This window comes from Eurypyga helias, unplaced genomic scaffold, assembly GCF_000690775.1.
Source record: "Eurypyga helias isolate BGI_N326 unplaced genomic scaffold, ASM69077v1 scaffold27865, whole genome shotgun sequence".
Lineage (NCBI taxonomy): Eukaryota > Metazoa > Chordata > Aves > Eurypygiformes > Eurypygidae > Eurypyga > Eurypyga helias.
The window spans coordinates 1-15925 of NW_010252468.1; the positions used below are offsets into that span (position 1 = coordinate 1).

The following is a 15925-nucleotide window of genomic DNA, read 5'->3' on the forward strand; positions in this document are numbered from 1 at the left end:
GGGTGTCCCAGCAGGGCCTGTCCCCCGGCCCCGCCGCCTTCGGCCGTCCCGCTCGTCTGCCCGGTGGCGTCTCCAGGGGCATTTCTGGGCTCTCCTGCCTTGGGGGGTGGTGTTAAGTGGGCTGAGCAGTGGCGGGGGGGGGGGGGGGGGGGGGGGGGGCGCGGGGGGGGGGGCGCGCCCGCCCGCCTCTTCTCGCTTCCTCCCTCCCTCCTTACCTATGCTCAGGGAACAGCCTGCTGAGGCTGGAGTGCCGCTTGGGCACGGCCTGGGTTAGGAAAGGGGATGCGGGGGCTGTGCGTAGTAGCAGGAGCAATGTTATCTTCAGAGGCTTGTTCAGAAAGTCAAACGGAAAAGTTACACGGTTTGGGAAAATTCTCAGTTTTCTCAAAGGTGGCTTACCTTTCTGTAACCAGAAGCGTGTCCCTGGGGAGAGGGTTTTTGCTGGGTTGAAACATAAGAAATCTGTACTCTCAGTTGTTCACGATTCATCTGTAAAGGTCGTGTGCTGGAGAGTACGCGCTGGCCGTGTGGCTTGTATTTCGAAAGGCAAGAAAACTTTGGTTTAATTGTAACGTGCTAAGGAAGTTGAAATATTCAAGAAGTGGGTTTTAGCCAGCCAGCAGCTGCCCTTGACCAGTAAGAATTCTTGCCCTTTTCCTGATGTTGGCATCTGGTATTATGCTGCCTGCCAATTCTCTGAGACTCCATCACATTCTGATGAGCAGAGTTTGACCTGAACTCTGTTTCTAAAATTGCTTCTGATAATTTTCTTATTTTGGGACATCACTCTTGCAAGGAGGGAAATAATGATCAAATAAAATGGTCATGCTTTTTTTTTAACATGGTAATATTCCTTTCCTCTTTACTCTAATTAAGTACTGAAAGTAGTCATAAGTCATCAAGAACAAAAAGTTTTTGGTTTGCTGTATTGCCTGTGTTAGCTGCTCCTGCTTTCCAAGGAGAAATTAATGCAGCTGAAGGAATGAGATGAAGTCTTTGAAGGACGTGAATGAAAGTAACAATGTGCTACACAAATGTTGAGACTTTTCTTTCCTGTTCTTTAGTTTTAATATAATGTAGCACAAGGTGCTTACTGCCACACCAGACAGAGGCTACCAACAGCCCATTTTACTTTATGTCATTTATTTCAGTCTCTTGTACTGTCTTGAAGAATGGTCAGAAATCCAAGTGCAGACTGACGGACTGAGTATGTGGTGTATTGGTTGTAGTAGACAGGCATTTTTTGGTCAAGTTAGGCAGGTGGGAGTCCAGCTTCTGTTTCCGGTTTACCAGTGTGAGTCAAGTCAATTAGACAGGTTTTGAAACTGCCTTGCAAGTTAAAGGATATTGACTGAACCCGGTAGGCTGCACTAGATGATTTCCTGGAAAGGTCTGTATAGGGTGTTTAAAGCTGGTTTGTGTGTAGGTATTATTTTTGGTTGGCAACACTTCATTAAATCAATGTTACTTCTAACTTAAGCAAAATAATTTTGTATTTTAAAAAATGATAAAGAGAATAGCTGTGACTTTCCTTGAAGATTAAAAGTTAGTTTATAAATGAAGGTATCTGTTTTCTTTGTGCACCTGTCAGCAGCCTCTCTGCTTATTTCCAGTATTGAAATTCAGATCTGAAGACCTTTTAAAAATAGCTGCGGATGACAGCTGACACAATTGAGCTCTTTCATCTTATAAAGCACCATGTTCAGTAGAGCTCTCATATATTTGCATCACTATTGACCTTGCACTGTTGTTAGTGATGGTAAAATTCTTTGGAAAACTACCTTGATGAAAACACGGTGCAAACTCTGAAATTGGGACACCACTGGAACTGCATGCTAAGAGCTGGGATCATGGTTTAATGGTAGATATGTTCTTGGCATTCCTAGTATACAGTATTTTCTGCATTAAGGCTCCTGTAAGAGCCTGTGAAGGATCTGATGTATGTGTAGGAACAGGCAAAAGAAGAGTCTGCTATGGTAGGAGCAAGTGAGGGGTGAGAGGTGTTCCTCTGAGCAATACTGCTGCGGAAACTTCTTGTCTGTCAAGGTCTGGTCTCAAAAGAAATGATTATGTACATTTAAATATTACAGAGAATACAAATGAGCACTTCAGAGACGTTTCAATGCTGGTTTTCCTAAGGAAGATTACATTTATTTCTGTATCTGAAGGGATGTCAGGAAGCATTTTCCTGTGATGGTCCTAAGCTCTATCCTTAATGTTATGCTGCTCAGGCATGCCTAAGCATGCAAAATGGAGACAATGAAGGGAGGTGTGTGTTTTTAGAGCTCTTAGTCACTTTCCTGTGATGACTTTTTACACGGAGGGGTAAAATGACATGTTTGTCTTGTTTGCCACTAATGATAACTTTTCTCCTAGCTGAATTTTAAGTTGTGCTTTGGGAGGTGTTCCACGGCAGAGGCTCCTAGTGTTGGAATCAGAGTGTAAAGGAAGGATTGTGAAAAACTAAAGCACTAGGATCTTCCTCAGTCTTGTATTTATAAGTTACTGAATTGCTAGCTGTAGGCTGGCTGACTGAGAACAATGTATGCCAAAGATGCTTCTAAGGCTGCCAGTATTATTAGTAGGTATTGAGTTGTGAGCCTGGGCAGTAAACCTGGATGCACTCCGGGCAAGTGCAGTGAACACCAAGCATGTCACGGGAGTTTCTCCTGTCTGTCATATTTCCTCTTCAGCTAGGCTCCAGTCCCTTTGCAGGGGCTGCCTGTCACTGTCTGACAGCCGTGGCTAGTACAAATTCTCACACCCTCGCCGTGTACGATGTAGCTAACATTAGTCATGGATGATCTTTAGGCAGGTGTTCAGCTGATGTTTAACTGGTGATTTTTTGACTCCTAAATAGATAGGCTTGAATAACTGGCATTTCTAGAGTAGAGCTCTTGCTTTGTCATCATGAAGCTCATGACTCTCCACCCTGCCAGAGCAGGCAATCTGATTCACGTGCTGTCCGCTTAGGCTGCAGTTCGAACAAAATGATTAAATACATCTGAAACCTCAAACAGGAGAGATTGGCATTGGTTACTGCGTGCAAGGGGGATTAAGTTTGTTCAATTTGTATTTGCTTCTGGGGTATAAGTCGGTGGCGTGTGGGATTCAGCATCAGCTCCTGTGTCTCTGGATTTTTTTCTATCCCTGTTGGTTTAACACCCGTGGTGTTATGCACTGCGCTCTGTAAATGTAAAATTTAGTTAGTGCTTGGAATTTTGCTTTATTGGTTTTGTTTGACAGATAACACAATTGCTCTTGAGCAGCATGCTATTGAGATTGAATATATTTTTCAAATTTGTTATTGGAACAGTCTGTGTTTAAACGAGTAGTGAAGTTGAAGTCTTCTAGTCAACTTCCTCCACCCCGAACCCCCCCTCCCCCCAAATCAAAAAAACAAACCCCAAAACAACCAACAAAGCTCTGTAACATTTGTTTCCTTAAATAATAATATTAACATATTCCTCAAGAGTTACATGCATAAGGTAATATCAAATAATGGAATTATTTTACTGCTCGGAAGTTAAGTTTATTGGCTTAGTCTAAGGGAAAGATCACCTTGTATGAAGCTTGCGATAATCTTCTTTAGAAAAAATGTGGAACCTGGTAGGTTCTGTTGATTAAACAGTTCTGTGGCTTCTAGATCAGCAGAGGGGTGACTATTCCTCTGGCCACAAGGCAATTCCTTTCCTTGTGGCTTATATATTTCTGTCAGTCTGGATGGCCTTTTGGTTCTGTAATTGTACATGAAATGGTACATTCTCTGATTAAATGAGAAAATTATAAATAATGTAGTGTCACTGGTGCCTGCTCTGTAAAATGTGAAACTCTCATCTTAATTACAGCAGTGATTCAGTTCTGGTTTATGATTCCACCTTAGGAGGACAAAACCAGTATTAATGACTGGCTTGTTCAGTGCTGTTTATTTTACTGCAGGAAGTTAACTTGTTTATGCAACAACAGTCACAGCAGCTCACTAAAGCAGAGGTGAGGTGGAAGTTACTCAGTTTTGTTGGAGTGTTCTGGGTTGTAATAAGGGGAAGAATGATTTTACAATAACTTGTAACAAGAGCTGACAGTTAATGGGATGGTGATTGAACAGGACTGGTAGTCTCTCAAGAAAATATATGTATGTGTATGAATAAGAACACATTTTTATATCAATGAGCTTAGTTATTGTGATTTGTTAGGGAATTAAGTTGAACTGATAATTTGTCATAACTTAACTAAAGTATGTATAGAACAGTCTTGAAGAGCCATAGTTTGAACGTGTCTGCATATCATAACGATAGTCTTTGGGCATAGTATGTAATAGAGGTCAAAAGACATTCTAAACGTTCATTTTCTGTAGCCAAACAGAGCTGGTTTTAGACTGTAAGAAAATTCAACTTTGTTTTCTTATTTCAGTAAAAAATCGCAGAAGTGGGATGAAATGAACATCATTGCTACGTACCATCCGGCAGGCAAAGATTATGGCTTGATGAAGATAGATGAGCCGAGTACTCCTTATCACAGGTAGGCTTCCTAAACTGACAGTATGCAATAGCAGTTTTACAGCCAGGTTGGCTTGGTGGCTGATACAGTATTTACTGTAGCTGATTGCCGGCAGACTCTGCATACCTGTTGGGTGTATGCAATGTACTCAGATTTACAAAGCTTCTAAAAAAAGGCTTATAGCTCTCAAAAAGGACAATGTCCATTTTTAAGGTCTGTGTCTAGCAGGCTTTAGGCTTGGAATGGAATAAGTAAGTTTGACTTGTACTGATGTAATTTTTTTCATTTAACGTCTGTGTACTAGAATATCAAGTTGTTTTTCATATCAATATTTAAATTAGACTTGGTAAGTTTTTTTAAGTATTAAAGGAGTCTTAATTGAGCATTGTAAGGTTTAGACTGTTTTATCAAACAAATTTTAAGCAACAAATTATTGATAAAGGCTACTTCTTGTTTCCCTTCCAAGCATGGTAGGAGAAGATGATGAGGATGCAGTGAGTGACTCGGAATCAAATGAGCCCTTAAAAGCAGATGTGTTGAGTAAAAAGTAAGTATTGTTATAGAAAGTTGAGCAAACATAATGATAACTTTCTCTCTTTCTGGAGTAGTTTTCTTTTTGAAAAGGTGCTGCTGTTTTCTCTACAAGTCAGATTTTTGCTGTTATTAAATTAAGTCGCTTTTGGTGGTTGATCGTGCTACTGATACTTAAAACCTCTTACAGGTCATTAGTACACACAAGTCTGGCAAAAATAATGAACAAAGCAGTTTGTATGAGTGTTCTGGAATTGTGTGTGTTTTTAAATAGTGAAGAACTTGCTGTTTCAGCATTTTGTATTGCATGTTTTATGTAGACTGGCAGCTGCAGCTGAAGGTAAAGGACCTAAGATTATAGCAAAGCAAGAGGAAAGCAGTGAGGAGGAGGAAGAGGATGAAGAATTAACACCTGAAGAACGAGGTAGGCATAAGTTTTGTGTGGTGGGTTTGGTTTTTTTTTTTCCCTACCGATAGTTTCAGTTTTTCAGTACTTTTTCTTCCCAAATATTTCTTGCTATCTAACAAAGGTGTTGTAATGTGAAAAGGGAGAGATATGGGCTTTGAAGGGTAAGTAAAAGCTTAGAAACAAACAGCACATTTGTTCAGTCAGGACTGTTTGGGTTGGGATCTACATCTAAAGAGGAGTTTGCTGTTACTGGCTGCCCCCTTGTATAGGAAGGAGTACTTAAGAATATATTTCAGGTAGACTTCACAATTCAATGAGTAACCACTGCAATTAAGATGCCTCTAATTGCTTGCAGGCATACAAATGATATTTCTGTTGTTTTCAAAGCAACTGGAGGATGGATCCGCAGGAAATGTACGTGTGTTCCTAAGCAAATTGCCTCATGCATCTTGAACAGAGATGTTTTATGTTAGCTTGGGCTAGAACATTTTGAGGAAACGGTCAAACAATAATACTTCTAAGGTTTCAGGCTTATGTTATCTAGCTGTTGCTTCTCATCTTTCCTGGCCCCAACTTTAAGCATGTAACTGTACTGTTCTAAAGGAAGGAAAACAAACAAACAAAACCAAAACGCCAGCATTGGGGCTGCCAATAAGCAGAGTTTAATTTGATTGTGATGCGTTACTGCTAGACTTGCTAACGTGTAATATGTGGAGCATAGTTCGGCTTCAGGCCATGGGGGAAAGTGGAAAATATTTTCTTCTACATGCGATAAATATTTCTCTCATAACTGGCCTTTGGTAGCTAGCCAGGAGTCAAGTCAGACATCTGCAAAAGTTCAACAGTATGTCTCAATTTGTCCTTAAGTTTACTTAGAAACAAGGCTTCTGAAACTTTGGAATTTCTTATACTGTTACTAGATGCTTCTCTTGGTTCAGACATGCTCTTACTTGCACACAGGTTCTTTTAAAAGAACTGCAGCCTTTCCAGTCCATTAATTACTGGCCTTTTTGTAAGTCAGATTAATTTAAAAGAACACTCTGTTGCTTGAAGAAAAGTATTTGAATTAAGTGATTGCTTGATGATATAAACAATGGACTTCCAAGGGTAGGAATAAAGCTGACCTAGGAAGCAGTTAGTGCTGCTCTGAAGAGGGTGCAGTTGAAATTTTTTTTTTTTTTGCAAAGGGAAGAAATAAATATTTGCATTTGGTTGTCCACAGAGAAGAAGAAACAGTTTGAAATGAAGAGAAAAATGCACTACAATGAAGGACGAAACATCAAACTGGCAAGACAGCTCATTGCAAAGGAACTACATGGTGAAGAGGAGGATGATGAGGATGAGGATGAAGAGATGCATGATGCTGCAGATGTATAAACAATGAATACAGAAGCTACCGAACATGGTGAGCTACTGATTAATAAAAAGCATGTTTAAGTACTAGTGGCCCTTTCAGGTGTCGGGAAATGAATACACTGCAGCGTGAGGATGAATAGAAGGGGTACAGTATGTAGGTAACGCTCAGCATGCAACACTGCAAGCTGTCTTGATAGGTAGCGTGGTACCAAACCATGGGTATAGTCCAACAGCATGTGGGCTTTTGTCTGTTGTGACACAACAGAAAAGCCAACACCTCTGCTTCATACTATTTCCCCAGCATAACTCACTCTTGGTGTTGAAGTTGCCAGCATCCTTTGTAAAGGAAGATTTGCTCTTGTACACAACACTTAAAAGCTGCAGCCAGTCGGGAGAGCCTGGTCTTATGTTGTGCTTCAGTTCCCATTCTGCTTCCAAACCATCTTGAAGCTAGCACGAATGCTTCCTCCCTGTTGAGCTGAGTGTATCTAACTTACTGAAAACTTCTGCCTGTCTTACTCTAAGGGTGCTGTTAGGGCTTCTGCATGCACTTGTCCTTTAGCAATAATGTTCGTTCCTATAGTATGCTTTGCTTTTAGTACAGCTACTGGAAGAAAGTGTGGGACTTCCACCTGGGAGATGTTTCTGGAACCTACTTCAGGGCTATCTCTTGATAGGAAACTCCTAAAACTGTGGAGGCTGACACCTCTTCTTTCATCTTTAAGCTTCTCTCTGGGTGAAAAGTGTAGACTGTATAATTAGTCTTTGATTTTTGTGGTGACCTTTGGATGAATAATTACAGCTGTTCACTACCCACTTCTGTGTGTAACAGCATTTCAAACAAGTTTTTGGCATTAAAAAAATCGCCATCTGCTGCTCGTGAGACTAGTGGCGATGAAGTCTGTACACCTTACTCATCTGTTGCTTGGCAAGGCTGAGAGGTTAGCACGATCTGCAGACTGGGGAAGATGCTGCATGGGTTTAGCTTGGTTCACATCTGCTTTTCACTACCATGTGAGCTAGGAACTCCTCTAAAATTAGTATAAATTTCACACAATAAAAAGATGATTTGTAAAGTTGTGTGGTTTTAAGCTGTGTGGATCGCACATTTTAGCTCCATTATGTATTTCAGGAGGACTAATGCCTTTGCAGTTGCTCTGAAGGGGTCATTTGGTACGTGTCTGAGACCCATTAATGGAGTGACTTCATGCAGTAACTTACCATATGCCTTATAATGGCTGTTTACTAGAATCTCACTCTCCAGGGGAAAGGAGGGCTCCAATAGGCCACCTTATGACCTTTCTTCATGGCTTGAAGCTGCCACCTCTCTGCTCTCTGCTGTAAAACAGAGGCAACCTGGCTCCCTGGCTGCATTCACCAGTGGAAAGAAGGCACACCTGTGCAGCATTTTTCCATCTGTTGCTGAAGTCCATTCCACCTTGCCTCATAACCAGCCTCAGAGCCACAACTGGTAATTATCGATTTCAGACTGCTCACGGCTGGCAGATTCCATAAATGCAACTGTTCGACAGCTTATTGACCCATTAACTAACTGGTTTGCCTCCACACTGTGGCATATAGAAATACTTCCCATTAACTTGATGTAGTTCTCAATTATGCATTTTTGTTTTGTACCGTTCTGCTTAACAAACCTCGATGCTTCATTATTTCCTAATCTCTACATAACTGCCGTAACTTTTGGTCTCTGCACTTGAGCAGTTCTGAGGTCAAGTACCGGCCTCACTTTTGTAATGATTACTAATTGAGTGCCCTCAGACTGATCACACGTGATTCTTTGTGCCAGGGTTGGTCAAAGGATGATGGAATACGGTCAAAACTGTTAATAAACCTCCGTCTTGTTCCACTATCCACGTTTTAAGAAATTCCTGCATTGAGACGATAAGTGTGCTTCAACAGCTGTGTGAAGTAATGTCAAAGTTTTACTGAAATAATTTCTAGAGATGACTTCTTTTATCATCCTCTTATCTGTTCTGAGGGCACAAAAGAATCTTCTTACTCATAAATGTTAATTAAACAGAAATCTGAGCTACAGAATGTTTCTCAAATAGCTGGTTTTAACACTCGCTACTTGGATTCTTTGCTACCCTGTGCTTTCCATCATGCCATGCTTTTTGATGTATTAGGCAATTGGGTATTGAAAACAGTATTTCAATTTGGTTGCTTCCTTCATGGAAGTGGATCAAAATGCTATTAATATTCATGTTCCTGATATTCCCCCGTTAGGACTGTAAGTGTGTGGAAAGATTATTCATCTGGATAGTTTTCAAAGAGCTGTTGACATGAAATTGTTGTATTTTACAGTGCTTTCTTACAGACCAGAAAAGGAGGGTCATCTGTACTCAGTGTATGGAGTGGTGCAGGAGCTGATTTTTGTGATGGCTTATTTTGGCTTCACTCTGTTCAACTTGCTAACAGCTCTGACACTTGCCTTTAACTGCAAAGGAATGTCTGTCTCTTTCTGCATGTTGTATACATGTAGCTGCATTTTGATAATTTCTTCCCTCTCACTTCAGTTCTCCTGAAGTTACGGAGATCATCTGGTGATGTGACTACCACTCACCTGTCATGTCTGAGACTGTAAATCTTAGTGCCTGTGTCTCTGTTCCACTGGAATAACATGACTTCTGCAGTACTGATGATCGTTCCGGGTAAAGATGTGATTTAAGAGGCATTTTCTCAGTGGTCTGTTGTGACTCGAGGGCTCCGCTGGCTCCTGGCTGGTTTTTCAGGCAATTTGAAACCCTCACTTGGAAATTTTTTTGTCCATGAAGATCCCCTAAAGGGTCTGTGCTTCTCCTGTTTGATGCTTTCTCCTACCCTCTAATCCTGTCTGGTTTGTATTTGCGGAAGACTAACGGTACTTATCTAATCTCTACACTCTCCTTTTGAAGAAGGGGCTAAAGACTTAGGACAGGTGTTTAAGAGCTGTTTCTGTCAGACACCACCAGGGCTGCTAATGAGTTGCACTTCTTGGTTACAGACTGAGATTTCTTGCTGGTTGAGATGAAGATGGCCAGTCCAGTCAGTGATGGTGAGAACTGTTTGTATATTTTTGCCCATGTCTTCATCGTGGGCTGCCAAGTGTTTTAAGCAGATGGGTCATCCCTTTCTTGCCTCAAGTAACTGGAACTTATCCCATGCATATGGATACTAGCAGCCAAACTTTTTGGTGGAAGAGAAAGTTCAGGGTCTAATAGACTGCATTAGGATTGCTTGCCTCAGCGTTTCAGCTTCTCTGGAATCTCTCTGGATGCTCCCTATTTATGACTCTATGAACAGAGACATAGACTTTGCTAGCAAAATAGTGACCTTTGTTCCTCCGCACAAACACTTTTCCTTTAAAAATTCTCTTTGAAATCAAGATTCCTGGTACAGGTTTAAGCACGATGATTGCAGTGCAGACCTGTCTTTACTTCTGCTACACAGGAGTACCACACAGAAGGGTGTGATCTGTAGCAGTTTGACTGACAGGCAGAAAAACCACTGTTCTGTCCTCACGGCTCAGTTAGCATGTGTTGGGGCAATAACCCTGCTCAGGTACCGCCGCTCAGCTTCGCCCTCGGCTGACTGGGTGTGCTCTTGGGCTTTTGGGAGATACACGACACACTGGGTTTTCTTAGCCAGCCTCACCCTAAAGGTGACTGAAGTGAGAAGGCTGGGAGCATACACAGATTGGTTTTCCTCGTCAGCTGCGCTATTCACTTGTTAAACCGCACTCGTTACCAAGTTAACTCGTGCCAAAGCCTAACAGGCCTCTTTAAAGATGATTATCGTCTGGATGGGGTTTTCTCTGATCTTTGCTCTATGCTGCTGAATTTTCAGGTGTGTATATATGGAGATAGATCCATATATCTGTACTGGGGCTTTTTTCATCTGAAAAGCACTAATGAGAAGATTTCTCATCTTTGGATCAAACCCATGAGTTTAACGACTTCCTGAAATAAACAACAGATGGTGCTTCTTCATTTATAAGCTTGTTCTGTTTGAAGTGTCTCATCTGGAATTGAAATTTGACCTGAAAAGTACTATGCTTGCTTGTGTTTCAGGAACCTCGTACGTTAGTTCTGCAAATTGATCTCTGCCAACTGCTGGGTTCAGTCCTCCCCATTCCAGGGGTGGTGAGCATTCGGTGCTTGGTATGCTGAACAGTGCTGCTAGCCATTTCCTCAGAACATGAGGGTGAAATAACTCTGCAAGGTTCTGCACTCTCAAACTGTAATACTGTAGGTTGCTAAAATGGGTTGGCAAACATTACTTTTGGAGAAGCAGAGATGATTTCAGGAGGATTTTCGTGTTGTTTTGAGAATATTCAGTGAGTGTGAAGAATTATCTGTTTTTTATAATCTTTCTTATGCAGCACATGCTACTCGTGACCAGCTGGAAAGCAGAGCACACAGCATAGAAGAAATCTGTCCAGAACTGTAACTGCTTGTCAAAGACACAAATATAAACATCGCTTCATGATTTTTGCAATTAAGGCTCTTAAATATTGAGAAGCATATCAGTTACAATGTTGTATTGCCAAGAATGTTAATTTTAGACTTGTCCATTAGGCAGAAAGTCCTGTCTAATTGATTTATTCTTGTGCCTAGTATTTCATGGCAAATACTGCTTCATAATCTGTTCAACCAGAATGGCATTCCCTGTACATATAACGCTGATTATCTTGCGTTATGTTACTCTTCACGCTTGGAAACAGACTGTTGGGTTTTCACCTTGTATTTGACGGTGTTCTAGGTGCAGTGTCACCTAGGGAAAGGTTTGGGATTCAAGAGCCAAACGGTACAGCATATATCAGATTGACATGCAAGCTATTTATCAGCTGTGTTAAGCAGTTTAAAAAGGGATTATTTAAGTCTTACAATTTTCTTGTTAAATGTTGACCTGTTACTCTAGATTTCAGTATGTCATTACGTGTGCTTTCCCAGTCTTTACAAGAAGAGCTGTGTTATTTAAGAGTGGTGTTTGCAGTCGGTTGTTAGTGTCTGATGAAGGCAGTACTAACATCTGGTGGAGGGAATGTTTGTACACTGGAAATGTGCTAACTTGAATTTTGCATTTAACTGCCATTATCTCTTCCATCGGGACTAGATGTTTTGCGGAGCTCTTTGGCTTTTCATGAGAACACGAAGTTCCCTGCAACTTCTCTCCTAAAAGCACATCCACTGTCACTCTTCTGGCTCTTGTTTCAAACTTGTGATCCTTTCCAGTTGCATGAAGGGTGCTTGTGCTACTAGCACCTGAGGAAAAACACCCAACCATGAGCAAATCCACATCAGGACTGTGAAGATGAGCTGAGTTTAGGCTCTGGCTGTTCTTTATACAAAGATAACTGTTGATGGTATCTTACTCATTTGGGGTTGGTGAATTGCATACTGAAAACCATTGGTCTAAATTTTACTGTATCCACTGCAGCTGCTTTGGTAAAATGAAGGCTGTTTGGAAGAATAGAAGGGAAACTGCCTAATTCAAATACTTTACATGTGGTTGCATATCCCCTGGAAAGTGGGATTCTGAACCTTCGTGTTGCTGTAAACAACTTCCCACTCGGTGGAATTTGACTGGAGAATGTTTCAGTATGCAGAGTAGTTCCTGGGTTTTATTACACAAATGAAGTATACACTTAACCTTTAGCTTGGTTATGGAATACAGTGTATATCCTAATTTTGATCTGACTTTGATATGTTGCAAAAATCCATATAATTATATGGATCTATTTTAAAATGTCATTTTGTCCACTGTATATGTGAAGTTTGAATAAAGGAATGAAAGTTATTTTACAGTTACATGCATTCTCAAGTGTGAGCTTTCATGAAATCCCAGAGAGACAGAGAGTCAATAAGGCACTAGGATGCTGTCCTTTGAAAGATTTACGCTGGAATAATTCATTAGAATGTATGTATTGCCAAAGATACCTTGGAGTTGTGCTAACTGGGTGTTGTAGTGTGCCTTTCCAACTATCTCCTCTCCTTGGTAGGTAACAAGGTGGTCAGTTGTGGGATATTTAGTCTTCTAAGGGATTAATAGCAGCTTTTAATAAGAAAGAGTTGAACTCTTCAGTCCAGTGTGGTGATGCTAATATTTTCAGTATGGAGAATGCTATTTCTTCTTGTATCAAACACTATAGAATAAATAGGGTGAAGAGTAAGCATTTAGATACTTCTGACTTCTAAAGTCACTCAGTATAGCTCTAAATTTGGTTCCCAAGAACAGGATTTCAAAACCTGAAGTTTGCACCTTTTATACATCAGTTTGCAGTGTTCAGTGTGTGGAATGTCTGGATGGACTGGTACTTTGGAGCGAGCAGCTGATGCAAGCTCCACCCCAGCTAGGGCAGCTACGTCCCACTCGGAGGGCGGTGGCACCCAGCAAAGCTGCATTACTCTCTGCCTGGAGCATGAATGGGTCAAGGTTTGACCAGCGCGTGTGGGTAATGCAGATGTCTTCTGGCATGCTGTAAAACAGATTACTTGCACTTTGTGATAAGTACAGGCAGGTACTTTGTACCCACAACTGAGGCAGAAGCCATCAGAAACAGCTCTTTTATGAGCTGATGTCCTGCCCTTCCCCCCACACTTTGTGTCCAAGACCTCATTTTCATTTTGGTGCTCATCAGGGGTTTCAGGCATTGTAGGGTACATCTTACTTAATAAACAAAATACCCCACCTGACTAATTTCCAGTAAAGACCTTTCCTGTAATGGCTTCCAAAATCCTAGATGAAACGGGCAGGTAGCTTTGAGGGAGGTGCAGTATACGTAAATGCACGACAATGGCTTTAAATCAATCTCGGAGTGTCTAGGAGGTCAGCTCATCAGTCAGAGGAACTGTGTGTGGGATCTCCCTTTGTCCATGACATCAAGCCCCCAAGTTTTAGTAGATGCCGTGTTGGAACTTGTACTGGGTTTTATTAAAGGCCTTGTTGTCCTCCTCCTTCTCTTCAGTGCTAGTCAAAATTCTGCTCACGTTTCGTCATCTCACTCACCTGGTATGCAACCCCATGTGCCGGAGGCTGCTTTTAACTGAGAGGTGGTTCACTTGGTTTTATCCAGGCTTACACCTTCCTGCATTTTAAAAGCTAAAATAGGCAAGTTTACTTTGCAGTAACTGCAGGTACTCTGTATAGCTTTTGTTACAAAGGGATGTCCGATTTCCTTCAGTTGTGGAAGTTCCCAAATGCCTTTTCTCTTTTTACATTTGATGGGGACTTAGCTTTCATGCAGGTCTCAGTTTTGGGGTGCATATGGTAAAGGCTTATTTGTACAGTAGAGAGTGGTGTAGAGAGGAAACAGAAGACATGCAGCCCTTACTAATGTGGACACTGAGCTCCACAGCATCATCATTGTGAAGCTTCTTGCACAGGTGAAGTCCTCAAGCTGCATCCTGTTTAAATATTTTCAGTAGGCTTCCAGTAGGAAGATCACTTGCAAATAAGAGCCTTAACTCCGCCTTGAAAGGTTTTTTCTGTCCTTAAAAGTTTCTTTCACAGCGAGTTGTACACAGTTCATGGCAACTGCAAGTATTTTTTCCACAGCTTGCTCTCGTGTTGAACTTGTGTATCTCACCAGAACTCCTCGTTTCTGTAACATGCTTTCTGTGGTGTTTATTATGATACCACCTCACAAATGTAATCGGCCTGTTTTAAACCAGTGTTAAGTGTCACGACGTAAATAAAACCATTGTTTCCATTACTGCCTTATGGCACTGATACTAGATGTATTGGTTTGAGTTCTTGGAGATTTTTAGGAGAAACTGGCAGCTGCTGTAAATTTTGCAGGTGCATTCGTGGATGAACACTTAATCCAGTACTGCAATTTCCTCATTGCTGCACATGAGGAAGTACTCTTTAGCGAAGCTTTGATATACATCAGTTTGTACATATTTTCAGCTTTTGTGGTTGCTTGACTACCTAGATGTGAGGGTACATCTGGGAACCTGAACTGTGAATTTAAGACAGCAGCACCACAGATGCAGGATTAAAGCAAGACTAACCTGTCTCTTTCTGGTCAGCGCTGAGCAATCACTCACTAGGCTTGAGTAATGGAAAATGACTAACACCAACTATTCCTCAGGAAGTAAAACCCTATTCCAAAAGAAAAAAAAGCTGGGCTTTCTCTTCAGTTGCACACTTTAGCTGAAAAGTGGATTTCACAGCCTAAGTGATACAAAAAAATCTTGTTTTTTCTATATGGGACAGGTCACAAAAATACACAATCATTGCATCTGTGTAACTCGTAGCGTTGATCTGACATTTCACCAGTCTTAAAAAAAAAATAATAAGACGACCCAAACCCCTGAACCACAACTGCCTGAAGCAAAACGCTTCCCTTCGCTTCTGTGAAAGGGCACGTTATCAGAGGGAAGGACATGTAAGGGCACAGCAGGCCTTCAACTTCTTGGAAAGGAAAGAAGCCTTATGTTCCCCTCCAACCTTCTATGTTGACTATTTCTCCTTATAAGGCCAAAAGGCAGAGAGAGAAGGGGTAGGATAAATTAAAGGGATTAAAAAACAAGAGGTCAAGCCTAGTGCAGGTGATGGGGCACTGGAGGGATGGAGGGTGTGCAGGGGGTGAGGAGGCTCTCGCAGCAGGTTTGGCAGCTCCTCAACTCCTGGAGGAGCTCAGAGTCAATGTCATCAACTGACCTCAGCTTCCCAGCACGGCATTCCAACTGCAGGATGAAACCTGTGACACTGCCTCCCCTTCGCCAAGTTTAACTTGAGAACAGTGACTTCTACTCCTCTGTCACTGCCTGTGAGGATGGGTGCTGACACTCCTTTGCCTTTGTCATTTTTACACCTGGGAATGCTCAGCAGCAAAGGGGTTGTTAAAGCTCTTGTTCCATTCTCTCTTAAGGGATCGGAATCCGTGGAGTTCTGCAGCCCTTCCCTACGAAGTGGGCGAGGACCAACATGGTCCTTTTCACTCTGTGATGCAGGCTGAAAAGCCATCAGAAAGGCGGATGTTCCATACAAAACCCAAACGTGCACACCTGATACTCTGTACAGAAAAAAAAACCTATCCTTCAGTTTCTTCTATAAAGACATCTTTGAGTCTTCCCAGGTAACACTAACGTGCAATTACTTCCAAGATCCAAAACTCAAACATGCTGA

At 41.6% G+C, this 15925-nt stretch overlaps 1 protein-coding gene across 1 annotated transcript; it reads left to right on the forward strand.

Moving 5' to 3' along the window:
• Positions 1-4417: 4417 nt before the first annotated feature.
• PPP1R2 (protein phosphatase 1, regulatory (inhibitor) subunit 2) lies at positions 4418-8137 on the forward strand. The gene is given in 5 exon segments (XM_010152409.1): positions 4418-4518; positions 4964-5044; positions 5349-5452; positions 6660-6842; positions 8058-8137. Coding segments are annotated over 5 exon segments (531 nt in total). The 5' UTR covers positions 4418-4435.
• Positions 8138-15925: the final 7788 nt, after the last annotated feature.